The sequence below is a fragment of the Mobula hypostoma genome, chromosome 4 (genome assembly GCF_963921235.1).
Source record: "Mobula hypostoma chromosome 4, sMobHyp1.1, whole genome shotgun sequence".
Lineage (NCBI taxonomy): Eukaryota > Metazoa > Chordata > Chondrichthyes > Myliobatiformes > Myliobatidae > Mobula > Mobula hypostoma.
This window is the reverse complement of record NC_086100.1, coordinates 713,157-736,286: the sequence shown is the minus strand read 5'-3', so window position 1 is coordinate 736,286 and position 23,130 is coordinate 713,157. Positions and strand designations below refer to the sequence as shown.

The 23,130-nt window shown below is 44.1% G+C and overlaps 1 protein-coding gene across 2 annotated transcripts in view; it reads left to right on the top strand.

Moving 5' to 3' along the window:
- The window catches only part of mynn (myoneurin), a 467,776-nt gene that overhangs the window by 261,500 nt on the left and 183,146 nt on the right, over window positions 1-23,130 (top strand). For both annotated transcript variants that reach the window (XM_063045227.1, XM_063045225.1), the window contains one exon: window positions 4,592-4,659. Coding sequence is in view for 1 of the 2 variants with exons in the window: in XM_063045225.1 (XP_062901295.1) it covers window positions 4,592-4,659 (68 nt within the window). In the remaining variant the exon portion in view is untranslated. The remainder of the gene's footprint in view (window positions 1-4,591; window positions 4,660-23,130) is intronic.

Below are 23,130 nucleotides of genomic sequence, written 5' to 3'. Positions count from 1 at the left end.
TGGTGTTACACCCCAGGGTTCAGAAAAAGGTGGATGAAGAGATTGTGGAGGCATTAGGAATGATCTTTCAAGAATCACTAGATTCTGGAATGGTTTTGGAAGACTGGAAAATTGCAAATGTCACTTCAAGAAGGGAGCGAGGCAGAAGAAAGGAAACTGTAGGCCAGTTAGTTGGACCTCAATGGAGGAGAAGATCTTGGAGTTGATTATTAAGGATGAGGTCTCAGGGTACTTGGAGGCACATGATAGAATAGGCTGTAGTCAGCATGGTTTCCTCAAGGGCAAATCTTGCCTGACAAATCTGTTGGAATGTTTTTGAAGAAATAACAAGCAGGAAAGACAAAAGAGAATCAGTTGATGTGTACATGGATTTTCAGAAAGCCTTTGAAAAGGTGCCAGACATGAGGCTGCTTAACAAGCTATGAGCCCATGGCTTTGCAGAATGGATTCTAACATGGATAAAGCAGTGGCTGCAACACATATCAAAGTTGCTGGTGAACGCAGCAGGTCAGGCAGCATCTCTAGGAGGAGGTACAGTCGACGTTTCAGGCCGAGACCCTTCGTCAGGACTAACTGAAGGAAGAGCTAGTAAGAGATTTCAAAGTGGGAGGGGAAGAGGGAGATCCAAAACGATAGGAGAAGACAGGAGGGGGAGGGATGGAGCCAAGAGCTGGACAGGTGATCGGCAAAAGGGATATGAGAGGATCATGGGACAGGAGGCCCAGGGAGAAGGAAAAGTGGGGGAGGGGAAACCAGAGGATGGGCAAGGGGTATAGTCAGAGGGACGGGGAGAAAAAGGAGAGTGAGAGAAAGAATGTGTGTATGTAAATAACGGATGGGGTACAAGGGGAAGGTGGGGCATTAGCGGAAGTTTGAGAAGTTAATGTTCATGCCATCAGGTTGGAGGCTACCCAGACGGAATATAAGATGTTGTTTCTCCAACCTGACTGTGGCTTCATCTTTACAGTAGAGGAGGTCGTGGATAGACATGTCAGAACGGGAATGGGATGTGGAATTAAAATGTGTGGCCACTGGGGGATCCTGCTTACTCTGGCGGACAGAGCGTAGGTGTTCAGCAAAACGATCTCCCAGTCTGCGTCGGGTCTGGCCAATATATAGAAGGCCACATCGGGAGCACCGGACGCGGTATATCACCCCAGCCGACTCACAGGTGAAGTGTTGCCTCACCTGGAAGGACTGTCTGGGGCTCTGAATGGTAGTGAGGGAGGAAGTGTAAGGGCATGTCTAGCACTTGTTCCGCTTACATGGATAAGTGCCAGGAGGGAGATCAGTGGGGAGGGAAGGGGGGGGACGAATGGACAAGGGAGTCGCGTAGGGAGCGATCCCTGCAGAAAGCAGAGAGAGGGGGAAGGAAAAGATGTGTTTAGTGATGGGATCCCGTTGGAGGTGGCAAAAGTTACGGAGAATAATATGTTGGACCCAGAGGCTAGTGGGGTGGTAGGTGAGGACCAGGGGAACCCTATTCCTAGTGGAGTGGCGGGAGGATGGAGTTATAGCAGATGTGTGTGAAATGGGGGAGATGCGTTTGAGAACAGAGTTGATGGTGGAGGAAGGGAAGGGAAGCCCCTTTCTTTAAAAAAAGGAGGACATTTCCTTCGTCCTGGAATGAAAAGCCTCATCCTGAGAGCAGATGTGGCGGAGACGGAGGAATTGCGAGAAGGGGATGGCATTTTTGCAAGAGACAGGATGAGAAGAGGAATAGTCCAGATAGCTGTGTGAGTCAGTAGGCTTATAGTAGACATCAGTAGATAAGCTGTCTCCAGAGATAGAGACAGAAAGATCTAGAAAGGGGAGGGAGGTGTCAGAAATGGACCAGGTAAACTTGAGGGCAGGGTGAAAGTTGGAGGCAAAGTTAATAAAGTCAACGAGCTCAGCATGCGTGCAGGAAGCAGCGCCAATGCAGTCGTCGATGTAGCGAAGGAAAAGTGGGGGACAGATGCCAGAATAGGTTCGGAACATAGATTGTTCCATAAAGCCAACAAAAAGGCAGGCATAGCTCGGACCCATGTGGGTGCCCATAGCTACACCTTTAGTTTGGAGGAAGTGGGAGGAGCCAAAGGAGAAATTACTAAGAGTAAGGACTAATTCCACTAGACGGAGCAGAGTGGTGGTAGAGGGGAACTGATTAGGTCTGGAATCCAAAAAGAAGCGGAGAACTTTGAGACCTTCCTGATGGGGGATGGAAGTATATAGGGACTGGACATCCATGGTGAAAATAAAGTGGTGGGGGCCAGGGAACTTAAAATCATCGAAATGTTTAAGAGCGTGAGAAGTGTCACGAACATAGGTAGGAAGGGATTGAACAAGGGGGGATAAAACTGTATCGAGGTATGCAGAAACGAGTTCAGTGGGGCAGGAGCAAGCTGAGACAATAGGTCTGCCAGGACAGGCAGTTTTGTGGATCTTGGGTAGGAGATAGAAACGGGAAGTGCGAGGTGTGGGAACTATAAGGTTGGTAGCAGTGGATGGGAGATCCCCTGAGCAGATAGATCCTCCACACTCAGGTTGGAGGAACAACACCTTATATTCTGTCTGGGTAGCCTCCAACCTGATGGCATGAACATTGACTTCTCTAACTTCCGCTAATGCCCCACCTCCCCCTCGTACCCCATCCGTTATTTATATACACACATTCTTTCTCTCACTCTCCTTTTGCTCCCTCTGTCCCTCTGACTATACCCCTTGCCCATCCTCTGGTTTTTCTGCTCAGTCAGGGTACCAAAGGATATGGCCAGGAGGCAAGTGTATGGGGTTGGCTGGGATCCCTGATCAGTCTTGATGGAATAGCGACCAGACTCGATGGACTGAATGGCCAAATTCTGCTCCTATGTCTTATGTTATTACGGTCTTATCGTACATGTCCAGAGCAATCAAACATACAAGTTTCCCCCCCTCCCCCTTTTCCTTCTCCCCGGGCCTCCTGTCCCATGATCCTCTCATATACCTTTTGCCAATCACCTGTCCAGCTCTTGGCTCCATCCCTCCCCCTTCTGTCTTCTCCTATCATTTTGGATCTCTCCCTCCCCCTCCCACTTTCAAATCTCCTATGAGCTCTTCTTTCAATTAGTCCTGACGAAGGGTCTCGGCCTGAAACGTCGACTGTGCATCTTAGAAATGATGTGCTTGCACTGGAGAGGATCAAGAGGAGGTTCACAAGGATGATTCTAGGAATGAAAGGGTTATCATACGAGGAACGTTTGATGGCTCTGATTCTTTTCAACTGAAGAACACACCCGAGTCGATTGCATCCAACAAGATGAGCACATTACAGGCTTACCTCTCAGTGATGATCATGTCATTGACAGCAACATGACACCGGAAACCGAGAACGCTATCTTAGACAAGTTACCTGTCAAAACAGGATGTGGAAGCATTGGAAAGTGTACAGAGGAGATTTACCAGGATGCTGCCTGGTTTAGGGAGTATGCATTATGATCAGAGATTAAGGGAGCTAGGGCTTTACTCTTTGGAGAGAAGGAGGATGAGAGGAGACATTGCAGAGGTGTACAAGATAATAAGAGGAATAGATAGAGTGGATAGCCAGTGCCTCTTCCCCAGGGCACCACTGCTCAATACAAAAGGACATGTCTTTAAGGTAAGGGGTGGGAAGTTCAAGGGGGATATTAGAGAAAGGTTTTTTACTCAGAGAGTGGTTGGCACCTGGAATGCACTGCCTGAGTCAGTGGTGGAGGCAGATACACTAGTGAAATTTAAGAGACTACTAGACAAGTATATGGAGGAATTTAAGGTGGGAGGTTATATGGGAGGCAGGGTTTGAGGGTCGGCACAACATTGTGGGCTGAAGGGCCTGTAATGTGCTGTACTATTCTATGTTCTATATAAAACTAATGCCGCTCCACAGGCCCAGAAGTGCTATCCTGAAAGAAATAGAGTGCCATCCGAAAGACTGAACCTTTAGAACTGTGAAATTGTTATGGTCTGTTATTGTGAAAGCATGTTTGTTTGGAATATGGGTTGTGAAAGGGAAATTGAATGTTTTGTACATATACAGTTTTATAGTCCATTGATATGAAGGACGAGAAAGTGTAATGTTTGGATCTATTTCTTTTAGAGCAATGACCCCCTCTTAGCACTACATATCGATCTGTTGTCTGTGCATGCATATTGTTCGCTCTCTTTCTCTCTCATTGCAATAACCAGTTAAACCTATCTCCCACATGCATGCTTTCATTTAATCAATATGTAGTTATGCACAGACACAACAATGTGGATTAATGTTTTGCTTCCATGAGCACCTTTTCTTCCGTCAGCAAATCACAAACACTTAATGAAGGATCTGTTTATTTCTCTCCACAGATGCTGCCTGACCTGTTGAGATTCTCCTGCATTTTGTATGTCTGTGCAAAAAGCTTTCTCCCCTAGCAATGTAAAATGGTTCTGTCTCCAAGAATGTTCTGTGCTCTTTCCTTCAGCAGACGTACGCTGGTGAAGTATAGCAGCGTCACATTCCTACTCAGATGCGGACTTGACAGTTGGTTCTCTGACCAACTGCCCTTGCTTAATCTGTTTGAGGTACTGAAATTCTGCATTATCTGGTTTTGTTTTGAAGGTGACATGGTGATAGTTAGTGGATGGGGCAAACAGTTCCTGCAATCGATTCCTGAGACACTTATGGAGGTACGTTTGTTATTGTAATCACATTGATGCACTATCAATCTACGGGATATATCCTTCAGGGACTTGGGCTAGATTATTATTTTTTGTGTGACTGTATTTTGCTACTGTCTTATAAAGTCATAGAAAAGTCCAGCAGAGAAACAGGCCCTTCAGCCTATCTAGTCAGTGCCGAATCATTTAAACAGCCGACTCCCATCGACCTGCACCAGGACCAAAGCCCTCCATATCCCTATTATCCATGAACCTATCAAAACTTTTCTTAAGCATTGAAATCGAGCTCACATGCACCACTTGCACGGGTGATTTGTTCCACACTCCAACAACGCTCTAAATGAAGAAGTTTCCCCTCATTTGTACTCCAGGGGGCAGGAAGCGCAGAATCAAATAACATACATACATAGAACATAGAATAGTACAGCACAGTACAGTTCCTTCGGCCCACAATGTTGTGCTGAACCTCAAACCCTGCCTCCCATATAAGCCCCCACCTTAAATTCCTCCATATACCTATCTAGTAGTCTCCTAAACTTCACTAGTGTATCCGCCTCCACCACCGACTCAGGCAGTGCATTCCTCGCACCAACCACTCTCTGAGTAAAAAACCTTCCTCTAATATTCCCCTTGAACTTCCCACCCCTCACCTTGAAGCCATGTCCTCTTGTATTCAGCGGTGGTGCCCTGGGGAAGAGGCGCTGGCTATCCACTCTATCTATTCCTCTTATTATCTTGTACACCTCTATCATGTCTCCTCTCATCCTCCTTCTCTCCAAAGAGTAAAGCCCTAGCTCCCTTAATCTCTGATCATAATGCATACTTTCTAAACCAGGCAGCATCCTGGTAAATCTCCTCTGTACCCTTTCCAGTGCTTCCACATCCTTCCTATAGAGAGGTGACCAGAACTGGACACAGTACTCCAAGTGTGGCCTAACCAGAGTTTTATAGAGCTGCATCATTACATTGCGACTCTTAAACTCTATCCCTCGACTTATGAAAGCTAACACCCCATAACCTTTCTTAACTACCCTATCCACCTGTGAGGCAACTTTCAGGGATCTGTGGACATGTACCCCGAGATCCCTCTGCTCCTTCACACTACCAAGTATCCTGCCATTTACTTTGTACTCTGCCTTGGAGTTTGTCCTTCCAAAGTGTACCACCTCACACTTCTCCGGGTTGAACTCCATCTGCCATTTCTCAGCCCACTTCTGCATCCTATCAATGTCTCTCTGCAATCTTTGACAATCCTCTACACTATCTACAACACCACCAACCTTTGTGTTGTCTGCAAACTTGCCAACCCACCCTTCTACCCTCACATCCAGGTCATTAATAAAAATCACGAAAAGTAGAGGTCCCAGAACAGATCCTTGTGGGACACCACTAGTCACAATCCTCCAATCTAAATGTACTCCCTCCACCACCACCCTCTGCCTTCTGCAGGCAAGTCAATTCTGAATCCACCTGGCCAAACTTCCCTGGATTCCACGCCTTCTAACTTTCTGAATAAGCCTACCATGTGGAACCTTGTCAAATGCCTTACTAAAATCCATATAGATCACATCCACTGCACTACCCTCATCTATATGCCTGGTCACCTCCTCAAAGAACTCTATCAGGCTTGTTAGACACGATCTGCCCTTCACAAAGCCATGCTGACTGTCCCTGATCAGACCATGATTCTCTAAATGCCTATAGATCCTATCTCTAAGAATCTTTTCCAACAGCTTTCCCACCGCAGACATAAGGCTCACTGGTCTATAATTACCCGGACTATCCCTACTACCATTTTTGAACAAGGGGACAACATTTGCCTCCCTCCAGTCCTCCGGTACCATTCCCGTTGACAATGAGGACGTAAAGATCCTAGCCAGAGGCTCAGCAATCTCTTCTCTCGCCTCGTGGAGCAGCCTGGGCAATATTCCGTCAGGCCCCGGGCACTTATCTGTCCTAATGTATTTTAACAACTCCAACACCTCCTCTCCCTTAATATCAACATGCTCCAGAACATCAACCTCACTCATATTGTCCTCACCATCATCAAGTTCCCTCTCATTGGTGAATACCGAAGAGAAGTATTCATTGAGGACCTCACTCACTTCCACAGCCTCCAGGCACATCTTCCCACCTTTATCTCTAATCGGTCCTACCTTCACTCCTGTCATCCTTTTTTTCTTCAGATAATTGAAGAATGCCTTGGGGTTTTCCTTTACCCTACTCGCCAAGGCCTTCTCATGCCCCCTTCTTGCTCTTCCCAGCCCCTTCTTAAGCTCCTTTCTTGCTTCCCTATATTCCTCAATAGACCCATCTGATCCTTGCTTCCTAAACCTCATGTATGCTGCCTTCTTCCACCTGACTAGATTTTCCACCTCACTTGTCACCCATGGTTCCTTCACCCTACCATTCTTTATCTTCCTCACCAGGACAAATTTATCCCTAACATCCCGCAAGAGATCTCTAAACGTCGACCACATGTCCATAGTACATTTCCCTGCAAAAATATCATCCCAATTCACACCTGCAAGTTCTAGCCTTATAGCCTCATAATTTGCCCTTCCCCAATTAAAAATTTTCCTGTCCTCTCTGATTCTATCCTTTTCCATGATAATGCTGAAGGCCAGGGATATCGCTGTGATGATTGCACGTTCTAGTATCAATTGTTTGGCGACAATAAAGTATAAAGTATGCTCCCCTTAAAGTTTTCACCTTTCACTCTCAACCCATGACTTCTAGTAGTAGTCCCACCCAACTTCAGTGTAAAAAGCCTGCTTGCATTTACCTTGTCTATACCCCTCATAATTGTGTATATCTCTATCAAATCTCTTCTCAGTCTTCTACATTCCAAGGAATGAAGTCATAACGTGTTCAGTCTTTCCTTATAACTCAAGTCCTCCATACCCACCAACATCTTTGTAAATTTTCTCTGTTCTCTCCCAAACTTACTTAAATCTTACAGGTGCTATATATGCCTTGTGTTGTGCGTGACTGTTGGTACTGTATTTTGCCCCTTGGCCCCAGAGTAACGTTGATTCATTTGGCTACATTCATCGGTATTCATGTATGGTTGAATGATAACTGAATTTAACACTTGTAACCTAACCAGTAACTAACAAGTCCAAGTTATAGGAGTCTAAAAGCAGAAAACTGCAACAGTTATACATCCACTTTAAATACACACAATGACTTGGCCTCCACTTCTGCCCGTGATGATGAATTCCACATATTCATCACTTTAGAAATTCATCCTCATATCTGTTCCAAATGGACATCCTCTATTCTGAGAATGTCCCTTCTGGTACTAGACTCCCCCAATATCAGAAGCATCCTCTCCACATCCACTCTCTCAAGGCCTCTATCTATTCGATAGGTTTCAAGAAGATTACCCCTTAATTTTTTAAATTCCTGTGAGTTCAGGCTCAGAGCTATCAAACACTCCTCATTTAAGGCATCCATTAATTTTGCGAGACCATGGATCTGTGCCTGGAAAGTCTTCACTCTCCAGGGTGCAGGCCTGGGCAAGATTGTATGGAAGACCAGCAGTTGCCCATGCTGCAAGTCTCCCCTCTCCACGACTCCAATGTTGTCCAAGGGAAGGGCATTAGGACCCATACAGCTTGGCACCAGTGTCGTTGCAGAGCAATGTGTGATTAAGTGCCTTGCTCAATGACACAACACGTTCCCTCGGCTGGGGCTCGAACTCACGTCCTTCAGGTCACTAGTCCAATGCTTAAACCACTTGGCCACGAGCCCACATACATTAACACTTTCATTCCTGGAACAATTCTTATGAGCTTCCTCTGGACCCTTTTTCAGCACATCTTTTTCTTAGATAAGGGGCCAAAAACTGCTCACAATACCCCAAGTGCAGTCTGATCAATAAACATTTATTGCTGTCTATAAATGGCTGTAAGTTTTCACAAAGTGATGCATTTTATGTTCAATGAAACTCGTAACAAATTTTATTGAACTCCAAAATCTAAACACAAAAGTGCACCAAAATTTTTTACGTAACACCATCATCACATCAGACCAGCCTCTCAATTTAATGTTGGTGGTTGTGAATTATGTATATTTCTCCCAATTACGTTACACATAAGACCATAAGACAATAAGATATAGGAGCAGAAGTAGGTGATTCGGCCCATCGAGTCTGCTCCACCATTCAATCATGACTGATCTAATTCTTCTGGTCATCCCCACTCCCCTTCACCCCATACTCTTTGATGCCCTGGCTAATCAAGAACCTATCTATCTCTTCCTTAAATACACCCTATGACTTGGCCTCCACAGCCGCTCGTGGCAACAAATTCCACAGATTTACCACCCTTTGACTAAAGTAATTTCTCCACATCTCTGTTCTAAATGGACATCTTTCAATCCTGAAGTCGTGCCATCTTGTCCTAGAATATTGTCCAGGAAAGGTATGGCCACATTAGTGGGATTGTATTACAGACCACCCAATAGTCAAAGAGAATTGGAAGTGCAAATCTGCAGAGAGATAGCAGACAACTGCAGGAAACATAAAGTTGTGGTGGTAGGGGATTTTAATTTTCCATATATTGATTGGGTCTCCCATACTGTTAGGGGTCTAGATGGTTTAGAGTTTGTAAAATGTGTTCAGGAAAGTTTTCTAAATCAATATATAGAGGGACCAACTAGAGGGGATGCAATATTGGATCTCCTGTTAGGAAACGAGTTAGGACAAGTGACAGAAGTGTGTGTAGGGGAGCACTTTGGTTCCAGTGATCATAACACCATTAGTTTCAACTTGATCATGGACAAGGATAGATCTGGTCCTAGGGTTGAGGTTCTTAACTGGAAGAAGGCCAAATTTGAAGAAATGAGAAAGGATCTAAAAAGCGTGGATTGGGACAGGTTGTTCTCTGGCATGGATGTGATCGGTAGGTGGGAAGCCTTCAAAGCAGAAATTTTGAGAGTGCAGAACTTGTATGTTCCTGTCAGTATTAAAGGCAAAGTGAATAGGAATGAGGAACCTTGGTTCTCAAGGGATATTGCAACTCTGATAAAGAAGAAGAGGGGGTTGTATGACGTGTATAGGAAGCAGGGAGTAAATAAGGTGCTTGAGAAGTGCAAGAAAATACATAAGAAAGAAATCAGGAGGGCTAAAAGAAGACATGAGGTTGCCTTGGCAGTCAAAGTGAAGGATAATCCAAAGAGCTTTTACAGGTATATTAAGAGCAAAAGGATTGTAAGGGATAAAATTGGTCCTCTTGAAGATCAGAGTGGTCGGCTATGTGCGGAAGCAAAGGAAATGGGGGAGATCTTAAATAGGTATTTTGCGTCTGTATTTACTAAGGAAGCTGGCATGAAGTCTATGGAGTTAAGGGATACAAGTAGTGAGATCATGGAAACTGTACAGATCGAAAAGGAGGAGGTCCTTGCTGTCTTGAAGAAAATTAAAGTGGGTAAATCCCCGGGACCTGACAGGGTGTTCCCTTGGACCTTGAAGGAGACTAGTGTTGAAATTGCAGGGGCCCTGGCAGAAATATTTAAAATGTCGCTGTCTACGGGTGAGGTGCCGGAGGATTGGAGAGTGGCTCATGTTGTTCCGTTGTTTAAAAAAGGATCGAAAAGTAATCTGGGAAATTATAGGCCGGTGAGTTTAACGTCAGTAGTAGGTAAGTTATTGGAGGGAGTACTAAGAGACAGAATCTACAAGCATTTGGATAGACTGGGACTTATTAGGGAGAGTCAACATGGCTTTGTGCGTGGTAGGTCATGTTTGACCAATCTATTGGAGATTTTCGAGGAGGTTACCAGGAAAGTGGATGAAGGGAAGGCAGTGGATATTGTCTACATGGACTTCAGTAAGGCCTTTGACAAGGTCCCGCATGGGAGGTTAGTTAGGAAAATTCAGTCGCTAGGTATACATGGAGAGGTGGTAAATTGGATTAGACGTTGGCTCGATGGAAGAAGCCACAGAGTGGTGGTAGAGAATTGCTTCTGTGAGTGGAGGCCTGTGACTAGTGGTGTGCCACAGGGATCAGTGCTGGGTCCATTGTTATTTGTCATCTATATCAATGATCTGGATGATAATGTGGTAAATTGGATCAGCAAGTTTGCTGATGATACAAAGTTTGGAGGTGTAGTAGATAGTGAGGAAGGTTTTCAGAGCCTGCAGAGGGACTTGGACCAGATGGAAAAATGGGCTAAAAAATGGCAGATGGAGTTTAATACTGACAAGTGTGAGGTATTGCACGTTGGAAGGACAAACCAATGTAGAACATACAGGGTTAATGGTAAGGCACTGAGGAGTGCAGTGGAACAGAGGGATCTGGGAATACAGATACAAAATTCCCTAAAAGTGGCGTCACAGGTAGATAGGGTCGTAAAGAGAGCTTTTGGTACATTGGCCTTTATTAATCAAAGTATTGAGTATAAGAGCTGGAATGTTATGATGAGGTTGTATAAGGCATTGGTGAGGCCGAATCTGGAGTATTGTGTTCAGTTTTGGTCACCAAATTACAGGAAGGATATAAATAAGGTTGAAAGAGTGCAGAGAAGGTTTATAAGGATGTTGCCGGGACTTGAGAAACTCAGTTACAGAGAAAGGTTGAATAGGTTAGGACTTTATTCCCTGGGGCGTAGAAGAATGAGGGGAGATTTGATAGAGGTATATAAAATTATGATGGGTATAGATAGAGTGAATGCAAGCAGGCTTTTTCCACTGAGGCAAGGGGAGAAAAAAACCAGAGGACATGGGTTTAGGGTGAGGGGGGAAGAAGTTTAAAGGGAACATTAGCAGGGGCTTCTTCACACAAAGAGTGGTGGGAGTATGGAATGAGCTGCCAGACGAGGTGGTAAATGCGGGTTCTTTTTTAACATTTAAGAATAAATTGGACAGATAAATGGATGGGTGGTGTATGGAGGGATATGGTCCGTGTGCAGGTCAGTGGGACTAGGCAGAAAGTGGTTCGGCACAGCCAAGAAGGGCCAAAAGGCCTGTTTCTGTGCTGTAGTTTCTATGGTTTCTAATCCCCTACCATGGGAAATATCTTTGCCATATCCAAACAACAGGAATACTGCAGATGCTGAAAATTCAAGCAACACACATCAAAGTTGCTGGTGAATGCAGCAGGCCAGGCAGCATCTCTAGGAAGAGGTACAGTTGACGTTTCAGGCCGAGACGAAGGGTCTCGGCCTGAAACGTCGATTGTACCTCTTCCTAGAGATGCTGCCTGGCCTGCTGCATTCACCAGCAACTTTGATGTGTGTTGCTTGCCATATCTAACCTGTTCAGGCCTTTTAACATTCGGAATGTTTCTACAAGATCCCCCCTCATTCTCTTGAACTCCAAGGGAATACAGCCCAAGAGCTGTCAGGCGTTCTTCTCATGGTAACCCTTTCATTCCTGGAATCATTCTTGTGAATCTTCTCTGAACCCTCTCCAATGTCAGTATATCCTTTCTAAAATAAGGAGTGCAAAACTGCACAAATGCCTTACAGAGCCTCAACATCACATCCCTGTTCTTATATTCTATACCTCTGGAAATCAATGCCAACATTGCATTCACTGTCTCCACAACTGGCTCAACCTGAAGGTTAACCTTTAGATTATCCTGCACAAGTACTCCCAAGTCCCTTTGCATCTCTGCATTTTGAATTCTCTCCCCTTCTAAATAATAGTCTGCACGTTTATTTCTTCCACCAAAGTGCATAACCATGCACTTTCCAACATTGGTATTTATTTGCCACTTCTTTGTCCATTCTCCTAAACTATCTAAGTCTTTCTGCAGGCTCTCCGCTTCCTCAACACTATCCACTTCTCCACTTATCTTTGTATCATTGGCAAAATTAGCAACAAATCCATTAATACTGTAGTCCAAATCATTGACATACATCGTAAAAAGCAGCGGTCCCAACACCGACCCCTGTGGAACTCCACTGGTAACCAACAGCCAGCCAGAATAGGATCCCTTTATTCCTACTCTTGTTTTCTGCTGACCAGCCAATGCTCCACCCATGTCAGTAACTTCTCTGTAATTCCATGGGCTCTTATCTTGCCAAGCAGATTCATGCGCAGCACCTTAACAAAGGCCTCCTGAATATCCAAGTACAACACATCTCCTACATCTTCTTTGTCTACCCTGCTTGTAATTTCCTTAAAAAATTGCAGTAGGTTTGTCAGGCAGGTTTTTCCTTTCAGCAAACCATGCTGAATTTGGCCTATCTTGTCATGTGCCTCCAGGTACTCCATAATCTCATCTCTTACAATTGATTCCATCAACTTCCCAACCACTGATGTCAGGCTAACAAGTCTATAGATTCCTTTCTGCTGCCTCCCACCTTTAATTAGCAGAGTAACTTTTGCAATTTTCTAGTCATCTGGTACAATGCCAGAATCTATCAATTCTTGACAGATCATTGTTAATTCCCTTGCAATTTCTCCAGCTACTTCCTTCAAAACTCGAGGGTGCACTCCATCAGGTCAAGGAGATTTATCTACCCTCAGACCATTAGGCTTCCTGAGCACCTTCTCAGTCATAATTTTCACTGCACAAACTTCAGTTCCCTGACACTCTTTAATGTCCGGTATACTGCAGACGTCTTCCACTGTGAAGACTGATGCAAAATACACTTCAGTTCCTCCGCCATCTCTGCATCTCTCATTACAATATATTCAATGTCATTTTGTATTGGTCCTATATCTACCCTCGACTCTCTTATACTCTTTACATACTTAAAAAAGCTTTTAGTAGCTTTTTTGATATTAGTCGCCAACTTCCTCTTATAATTCATCTTTTCCTTCCTAATGACCTTCTTAGTCTCCCTCTGCAAGTTTTTAAAAGCTTCCCAATCCTCTGTCTTCCCACCAGTTCTGGCTCCCTTGTATGCCATCTCTTCTGCTTTTATTTTGGCTCTGACTTCACTTGTCAGCCACGGTAGTGTCCTTCTTCCCTTTGAAAATTTCTTATTTGGACTATATCTATCTTACACTTCCCTCATTTTTCACAGAAACTCCAGCCATTGCTGCTCTGCTGTACTTCCTGCAAATGTCCCTTTTCAGTCAACTTCAGCCAGTTTCCCTCTCATGCCATTGTGATTTCCTTTATTCCACTGAAATACAGAAACACTAGATTTTATTTTTTCCCTCTCAAGTTCCAATGTGAACTCGTTCATATTGTGATCACTGTTCACTAAGGGTTCCTCAACCTTAAGCTCTCATCAAGTCCAGATCATTACACAACACCCAATCCAGCACAGCCGATCCCCTAGTGGGCTCAACAACAAGCTCTTGTAAAAAGCCATCCCGTAGACATTCTACAAATTCTCTCTCTTAAGGTCTAGTGCTGACCTGATTTTCCCAATCCACTCTCATGTTAAAATCCCCAATGACTATCATGACATTGCCTTTCTGACATGCCTTTTCTATCTCCTGCTGTAATTTCATTACCATCAATAAACGCTTTAGAAATAATATCACAAATTCTGAAGCCTACCGAGGAGCAGACTGTGGTTCAGATCACCATCCAGTAATAGCTACCATTAAAACAAAATTAAAGAAACTGAAATGTGGGAAAAAGAGAAAGATGTATATGTTGGGAGAACTTCAAAAGATAGAATACTTAAGCAACAATTCAAGACAGCTGTAGAAGAACACCTCAATGAAAACGTAACAACACCCATTTGGGACAGATTTAAATATGCTATACAGCAATTAGCAGAGGAGATAATCCCAGTACAAGAAATCCAACACACCAACAAGGGGTGGATAACCCAAGAAATTCTAGATCTGATGGAACAAAGAAGGTTAGTGAAGAATAATGAAGTGGAATACAGAGAGCTAGACAGACAGACCAGACAATTGTGCAATATTGCAAAGGAAGAATGGCTGAATCAAAAATGCAATGAAGTAGAAGGCCATATTAACAACAGCAAAGAAATGCACAAGAAAATTAAGGAAATTACTGGAATTAAGAAAACCTCTACAGAATGCATAAGATCAGCAGACAGATCCAGATAAAGTATGTGAGAGGTGGATTCAGTATATAGAGCAGCTGTTTGAGGATAATAGAGGGGAAACCCCAGATATTAAACACCCTAATTCTGGCCCACCTATTACCAAAGAAGAAATAACTAAAGCAATGAAAAGCATGAAACATGGTAAAGCCACTGAACCTGATGAAATTTCAGTGGAAATGATACAAGCCCTAGAAGATCTGGGCATAGATATTCTTTCTGAACTGTTTAGTGGCGTATATGGGTCTGGTGTATTGCCTGACGATCTCTTGAAATCAGTATTTATAACTCTGCCAAAAATTCCTGGAACGATTGACTGCGAAAATTATAGAACAATCAGTCTTATGAATCACATAATAAAGATTTTGTTGAGAATTGTTCTGAGTCGAAATAAAAACAAGTTAAGACCAGAAACTTCTAAACTGCAATGTGGGGTTATTGAGGATAGAGGAACTAGGAACGCAATTTTCATACTACGAATGCTTTCAGAAAGGGCAATTGAATATCAAAATGATGTCTTTTTATGTTTTATTGATTTCACTAAAGCATTCGACAAAGTGCAACATGAAAAATTATTTCAAATTCTCACTAAACTAAACATTGACGGAAGGGACCAACAACTGCTTCAAAATTTATATTGGAACCAAATGGTGGTAGTAAAAATTGATGATAATATAAGCAGTTGGACTAAAATTCAAAGAGGAGTTAGACAGGGATGCATTGCCTCACTGGAATTATTTAATATCTATAGTAAAATGATTCTCAGAGAAATAGAAGACCTAGATGGGATAAAAATTGGAAGTGTTAACATCAGCAATATAAGATATGCAGACGATACCACCCTAATAGCAAGTGCTGCAGAAGACCTACAAATCCTCCTAGACAAAGTAGTACAAACAAGTGCAGATTTTGGTCTACCATCAACTGTAAAATAAAACAAATGTATGGTAATATCAAAACAGCAGGATACTCCCAACATCGGTAACCAAGAGATTGAACAAGAGACCGGCTTTAATTACCTTGGTAGCTTTCTATCACAAGATGCTAGAAGTAAAGTAGAAATAAAAAGAAGAATTGGCATTGCCAAAACCAACTTCCAAAAAATGAAAGCCATTTTTACCAACAGACACATTTCTATAACAACAAGGCTTAGGCTACTAAAATGTTACATCTGGTCAACCTTGCTGTATGCTTCCGAAACATGGACTATAACACCAGAACTCCAAAGAAACTTAGAAGCAACAGAAATGTGGTTTCTTAGAAGAATGCTGAAAATATCATATAGAGATAGGGTAACTAATGAGACAGTACTCCAACAAAAAGATTTTTAATGAAAACATTAAATGAGAGGAAACTTAAATTCCTGGCCCATGTCATCAGAAAGGGAGAAATAGAATGCCTTACATTACAAGGCCGTATCCCTGGGAAACACGGAAGAGGAAAGCAAAGAAGAAAATATATGGACACTGTGAAAGAACTAACAGATCTAAGTGTGCGAGATATCATTGACGCTGCATGGGATCGTTCGATGTGGAAAGCCATGATCGCCCAAACGTGTAACACGCAAGGCACATGAAGAAGAAGAAGCTGTAATTTGTAATCCATATCCCGGCTGCTGTCTGGAGGCCTGTATAGAACTGCCATTAGTGTCCTTTTACCCTTGCCATTTCTGAACTCAACCCATAGAGACTCTACACCTTCCAATCCTATTCATCTCTTTCAAATGATTTAATATTATTTCTTATACACAGAGCCACACCACCCCCTCTGCATACTAACCAATTTTTCCGATACACTGTATATCCTTAGACATTCGGCTCCCAATAGCAGCCATTCTTCAGCCAAGTTTCAGAGATGGCCACAGCGTCATATTTGCCAATCTGTAGCTGAATTTCAAGATTGTCCATTTTATTCCTTATGCTGCTTGCACTCAAATATAACAGCTTCAGTCTAGTATTTATTGCTTTCTGTTTTAACTGCACCACGCCTCTTTTGTCCTGTAACTCATGCCACTGGCTGTGATTAAGCCTCATCTCCTGCCTGTCCTTTCTATAATCACTGTTGCACGCTATCTTTGATTTATTTCAGTTTTCCTCTTTCTCAATACTATCACTCCCGACACAGGTCCCAACATAATTCACTAAAACCAGTATTGTGGCTTATCTGGAGCTTGGGTCTTACGTTCAATGGGTGGAGGAACCACAGGTGCCTCTGGCTCATCCAGAGCCAGATACACATGATCATCTGGTGACACCAGGGGCATGCCAGTGGTATACTTCAAATCTTGGGCTGGTTTAAGGCAATCTAATGAAATGCGTTCAGGTTTACCCCTCTTATCTATCATAAAAGTCTTTTCTCCCCTTTCCAAAACATGGAATGGGCCATCGTAAGGGTACCTAGGGGGATGCTGGTGTGTGTCATGGTGGATGAAAACAAACAAGGCGGAATGTAGATCGACAGTGCTGCTCACTATGATAGCAGGTAGGAATAGGTGAAGAGGAATTGAGGGTGGAATGCTGTTGAGAGGCCGCCGGGCGGACAAGGCATCAGGAATGAAATCACCTGCTACTCAAATGGCTGCTCATATACCAACTCTCAACGGATGACTGCAGGTCCTCTTTTGGAAGTCTACACAGAGCTACACAGGACCCATGGGAGAAGGACGTGCCAACACTCATCGGTCAAGGAAGCCTTTAAGGAGTGGTGAAACTGCTCACATAGGCCATTGGGCCACGGGTGATATGCCGTGATGTGATGTAGCCTAATGTTGAGGTTCTGACCCAGAGGTCTGATATGAATTGAGGACCGTGGTCAGTGGAAATATCAGCTGGGGTACCAAACCAAGCAACCCAGGTGGAGATGAACGCCCGAGCCACGTCTGCAGCCGTCATCGATGCTAGAGGGACAACCTCTGGCTATCTGTGGTACAGTCCACCATGGTAGGAAGGTGCGTGAAACCGCACGAGGGGGAAGGGGACCAACAATGTCCACATGGACATGGTCGAACCGTCGCTCAGGGATCTCAAAAGTTGCCAATGGCGCCTGAACATGACGGTTAATTTTTGCCCGCTGGCTCTCCACACGGGCTGTAGTCCAATCACGTACGCCATGCCAAACAAACTTCAGTGTAACCAGTTTCTGTGAGGCCTTCTGGCCTGGTTGTGAGAGACCATGTATGGAGTTGGAAACAGTATGTCTCCAGTTTGTGAACGCAATGGGGTGAGGGCAGCCTGTTGAGACATCACACAGGAAAGAAACTCCAGCTTCCCTGAATTTTATGTCAGCCAATCGCAGGCCCATGACTGCATTTCAGTAAACCAGGACGCCTGGATCAGTAACTTGGTTGGCTGCCATGTTGGTATAATCAACTCCTATGTGTACAATCTCAATGGTTGGTCATGACAGACAATTGGCCAGGGCATTATTTTTCCCTTTGATATATTGAATATCAGTTGTGAACTCAGATATGTAGGCACTCCAGTCGTGCAGATCAAGGGTCTGATATTTTGGTCATTGCATGCACAAGGGGCTTGTGGTCAACAAACACTATGAATGGTGACCCTAAGAGACTGAAAACGGGGAACAGCCAGATGGTGACCAAGAAGCTTTACTTCCATTTGGGAGCTGAAAAAGGCGAGCAGCTGCCACACACCTCAAACCAGCTGTTCATGCACAGCACCCATGTAGTCTGAAGCATCAATAGTATTACCTATGGGTACACTGGGGTGCAGGTGTGCCTGTAGAGTCGCATTAGAAAGAGCTCATTTGGTACTATCAAATGCCCTGGTCATGTCGACTGACCAGTCAAGCACTTAATTAGGGGTATTGCTTTTAAGTATGGCCTGGATAGGTACATGGAGCTCAGAAAAATAAAGGGCTATGGGTAACCCTAGGTAATTTCTCAGGTAAGGACATGTTTGGCACAGCTTTGTGAGCTGAAGGGCCTGTATTGTGCTGTAGGTTTTCTATGTTTTTATGTTTCTAATCTGTATTTACCAACAAGTAACTTATTATTTCAACTATAAAGCACAAGGGTTCACACTCTATCTACCTGTGTGCATCCTACAACAGCCCCTGACACTCCATGAACGTTCAATGAAGAGAAAGGGTATTATCCGGGAAAGGAGTCTGGGTTGGCCAGGTATTCCTCACGGTTCCAATCTCCACGTGTCCGTGAGGTCCTCCTTATCCACGGTGGTTGGTCTCTGGCTGCTGGAGAGTTATCGCCCTGCGTATTTGGAGCTCCTGAGTCTTGTACTGTTCCTCAACAATTGAACCATTAGATCTCCACCCCATTGGCTCAAGGTCACCTGACCTACCTGGGTCACCTCCTTACTGGTCATTGTACAAGGCTACAGCCAACATTGTTTCATGGCTCTGCCCACCCCAGCCCTGTGTATTTGTGTCTTCACACTCTGACTGGTCCAAACCAGTTAAATGAGGCAACCCTGACGGAGTCTAACGACACACATCAAAGTTGCTGGTGAACGCAGCAGGCCAGGCAGCATTTCTAGGAAGAGGTACAGTCGACATTTCAGGCCGAGACCCTTCGTCAGGACGGAGTCTAACGAGATCACCGACTGCAGGTCTGGCATTTTACGTGGCAAGTAGCTACTCCTCTGAGAATGGTCTCAGGTTTATTGCTCTGATTAGATTGTCCCAGAGTCAGGGATCAGTTCAGAGTCCACTCCCATTACATAACAAACGGCTACTTATTTGAGAATGGTCTCAGGTTTAGCAGATCATTACCTGAAGCTTCTTGTGTCCACATTCAATTGCTCTGATTAGATTATCCAAGAGCAAAAAACTGTTCAGAGTCCACAAAATGGGGGAAACAAAGACAACTTGGCTTATCTGCTTCACCTGTCCTTGATCAGATTGTAGTTTCTTCTAGCCAGCAGGATCAACTATACTGGATTAGGTGTTATGTAATGAATCGGAGGTGATTGGGAGCTTATGATAAAAGAACCCGTAGGAGGCAGTGATCACAATATGATTGAGTTCAACTGGAAATTTGATAGGGAGAAAGTAAGGTCTGATGTAGCAGTATTTCAGTGGAGTAAAGGATTTATAGTGGTATGAAACAGGAGTTGGCCAAAGTAAATTGGAAAGAGATGCTGGTAGGGATGACAGCAGAGCAGCAATGCTGTGAGTTTCTGAGGAAAATGTGGAAGGTGCGGGATAGATGTATTCCAAAATTGAAAAATTAAATTGTACCACAGATTCAAATGGACTCTTCATCGAAGAAAAGCTGTGCTGGCATTGGAGAGGGTCCAGATGCGTTTCACAAGGGTGATTCCGGGAATGAAAGGCTTATCAAATGAGGAACGTTTGATGGCTCTGGGTCTGTACTCACTAGAATTCAGAACTATGAGGGGGATCTCATAGAAGCCTTTCGAATGTTAAAAGGCCTTGACAGAGAAGATGTGGAAGGGATGTTTACCATGGTGGGAGAGTCTAGGACAAGAGGGCACATCCTCAGGATAGAGGGCAGAAAGGCAGAAATTGATAGATTCTTGATTGGACACGGTATCAACGGTTACTGGAAGAAGGCCGGGGAATGTGTTTGAAGAGGGGGTAGAAAAGGATCAGCCATGTTGAATGGTGGAGCAGACTTGATGGGCCAAGTGGCCTAATTCTGCTCCTATGTCTTATGGTCTAAAAGGGGCAAGGGTAGGTTACTGGTACCTTAAAACCAATCGATTCAGGCAGATGGAGATCTACAGCTGTGGCTGGCTGCTTATCTAGGTGAAGGAATACTCTGATCTCAAATCTTCACTGCCATGCAACTATACCCACTCATGGGGAAGGCTTCGGGAGTAAATTCCAAAGGAAAAACCTGGAGGTGGAGTCCCTAAGGCAGTCCTACATTGAGTTCAGTGCTGACTGGCAACTCCTCTTGAAGATCAGAGTGGTCGGCTTTGTGTGGAACCAAAGGAAATGGGAGAGATCTTAAATAGATTTTTTGCGTCTGTATTTACTAAGGAAGCTGGCATGAAATCTATGGAATTGAGGGAATCAAGTAGTGAGACCATGGAAACTGTACAGATTGAAAAGGAGGAGGTGCTTGCTGTCTTGAGGAAAATTAAAGTGGATAAATCCCCGGGACCTGACAGAGTGTTCCCTCGGACCTTGAAGGAGACTAGTGTTGAAACTGCAGGGGCCCTGGCAGAAATATTTAAAATGTCGCTGTCTACGGGTGAAGTGCCGGAGGATTGGAGAGTGGCTCATGTTGTTCCGTTGTTTAAAAAAGGATCGAAAAGTAATCCGGGAAATTATAGGCTGGTGAGTTTAACGTCAGTAGTCGGTAGGTTATTGGAGGGAGTACTAAGAGACAGAATCTACAAGCATTTGGATAGACAGGGGCTTATTAGAGAGAGTCAACATGGCTTTGTGCGTGGTAGGTCATGTTTGACCAATCTGTTGGAGTTTTTCGAGGAGGTTACCAGGAAAGTGGATGAAGGGAAGGCAGTGGATATTGTCTACATGGACTTCAGTAAGGCCTTTGACAAGGTCCCGCATGGGAGGTTAGTTAGGAAAATTCAGTCGCTAGGTATACATGGAGAGGTGGTAAATTGGATTAGACATTGGCTCGATGGAAGAAGCCACAGAGTGGTGGTAGAGAATTGCTTCTCTGAGTGGAGGCCTGTGACTAGTGGTGTGCCACAGGGATCAGTGCTGGGTCCATTGTTATTTGTCATCTATATCAATGATCTGGATGATAATGTGGTAAATTGGATCAGCAAGTTTGCTGATGATACAAAGATTGGAGGTGTAGTAGACAGTGAGGAAGGTTTTCAGAGCCTGCAGAGGGACTTGGACCAGCTGGAAAAATGGGCTGAAAAATGGCAGATGGAGTTTAATACTGACAAGTGTGAGGTATTGCACATTGGAAGGACAAACCAACGTAGAACATACAGGGTTAATGGTAAGGCACTGAGGAGTGCAGTGGAACAGAGGGATCTGGGAATACAGATACAAAATTCCCTAAAAGTGGCGTCACAGGTAGATAGGGTCATAAAGAGAGCTTTTGGTACATTGGCCTTTATTAATCGAAGTATTGAGTATAAGAGCTGGAATGTTATGATGAGGTTGTATAAGGCATTGGTGAGGCCGAATCTGGAGTATTGTGTTCAGTTTTGGTCACCAAATTACAGGAAGGATATAAATAAGGTTGAAAGAGTACAGAGAAGGTTTACAAGGATGTTGCCGGGACTTGAGAAACTCAGTTACAGAGAAAGGTTGAATAAGTTAGGACTTTATTCCCTGGAGCGTAGAAGAATGAGGGGAGATTTGATAGAGGTATATAAAATTATGATGGGTATAGATAGAGTGAATGCAAGCAGGCTTTTTCCACTGAGGCAAGGGGAGAAAAAAACCAGAGGATATGGGTTAAGGGTGAGGGGGGAAAAGTTTAAAGGGAACATTAGGGGGGGCTTCTTCACACAGAGAGTGGTGGGAGTATGGAATGAGCTGCCAGACGAGGTGGTAAATGCGGGTTCTTTTTTAACATTTAAGAATAAATTGGACAGATACATGGATGGGAGGTGTATGGAGGGATATGGTCCGTGTGCAGGTCAGTGGGACTAGGCAGAAAATGGTTCGGCACAGCCAAGAAGGGCCAAAGGGCCTGTTTCTGTGCTGTAGTTTCTATGGTTCTATGGTTCCTGCAATGCTGCTGGTGACAAACGGTATTGGTCTCTGCCATTCCTTTGGGTTCATCAGTTGTGTGGAGAGGGGCAGCTTCCTACATGGGCAACAGCTTGCTCTCCATATGGTACTGCCCAGACTTGCGTATCTAGTCAGCTAAGATACAAAATCTGTGGTCAGCATATGACCAACAGAGGCCTCAGACTCAGATGGGGAGCATAAGTTCAGCAGCTCGTGAAATGAAGTGGTGATTAAATTTACCGTACTCAAAAACTCCTGTAGTTTTCTGTCATGTGGGGTGGTGAGAATTCCATAATAGCAGCTACTTTTGATGGGAGGGATTTTGCACCTTCTGCAGAGATATGATAGCCAAGTAAGTCAATGGTTGACAACCCAGTCTGGCATTTAACAGGGCTAATAATCAACCCATGCTGGCTTAAGCACTCGAGGTGTGCTTCCCATGATTCAGGACATTTACTAAGACAGGTGTGAGAAAAGGGCCAAAAGAATCATTGGGGACCTGAGTCACCCCAATCATAATCTATTCCAGCTGCTACCATCCGGAAAATGGTACCACAGCATAAAAGCCAGGACCAATAGGCTCCGGGACAGCTTCTTCCACCAGGCCATCAGACTAATTACCTCACGCTGATCTGAGTGTATTTCAATGTTACATTGACAGTTCTATTTATTATAAATTAATATGATTGCACATTACACATTTAGATGGTGTCATAAGGGGGTGCTGGGAGCGGACCCAAATGCGAGACACAGACACTGAAGTACTGGGAACAGGACAAGGTTTATCAAGAAAGCAAGTGGAGTCAGGAAGAAACGACGCTG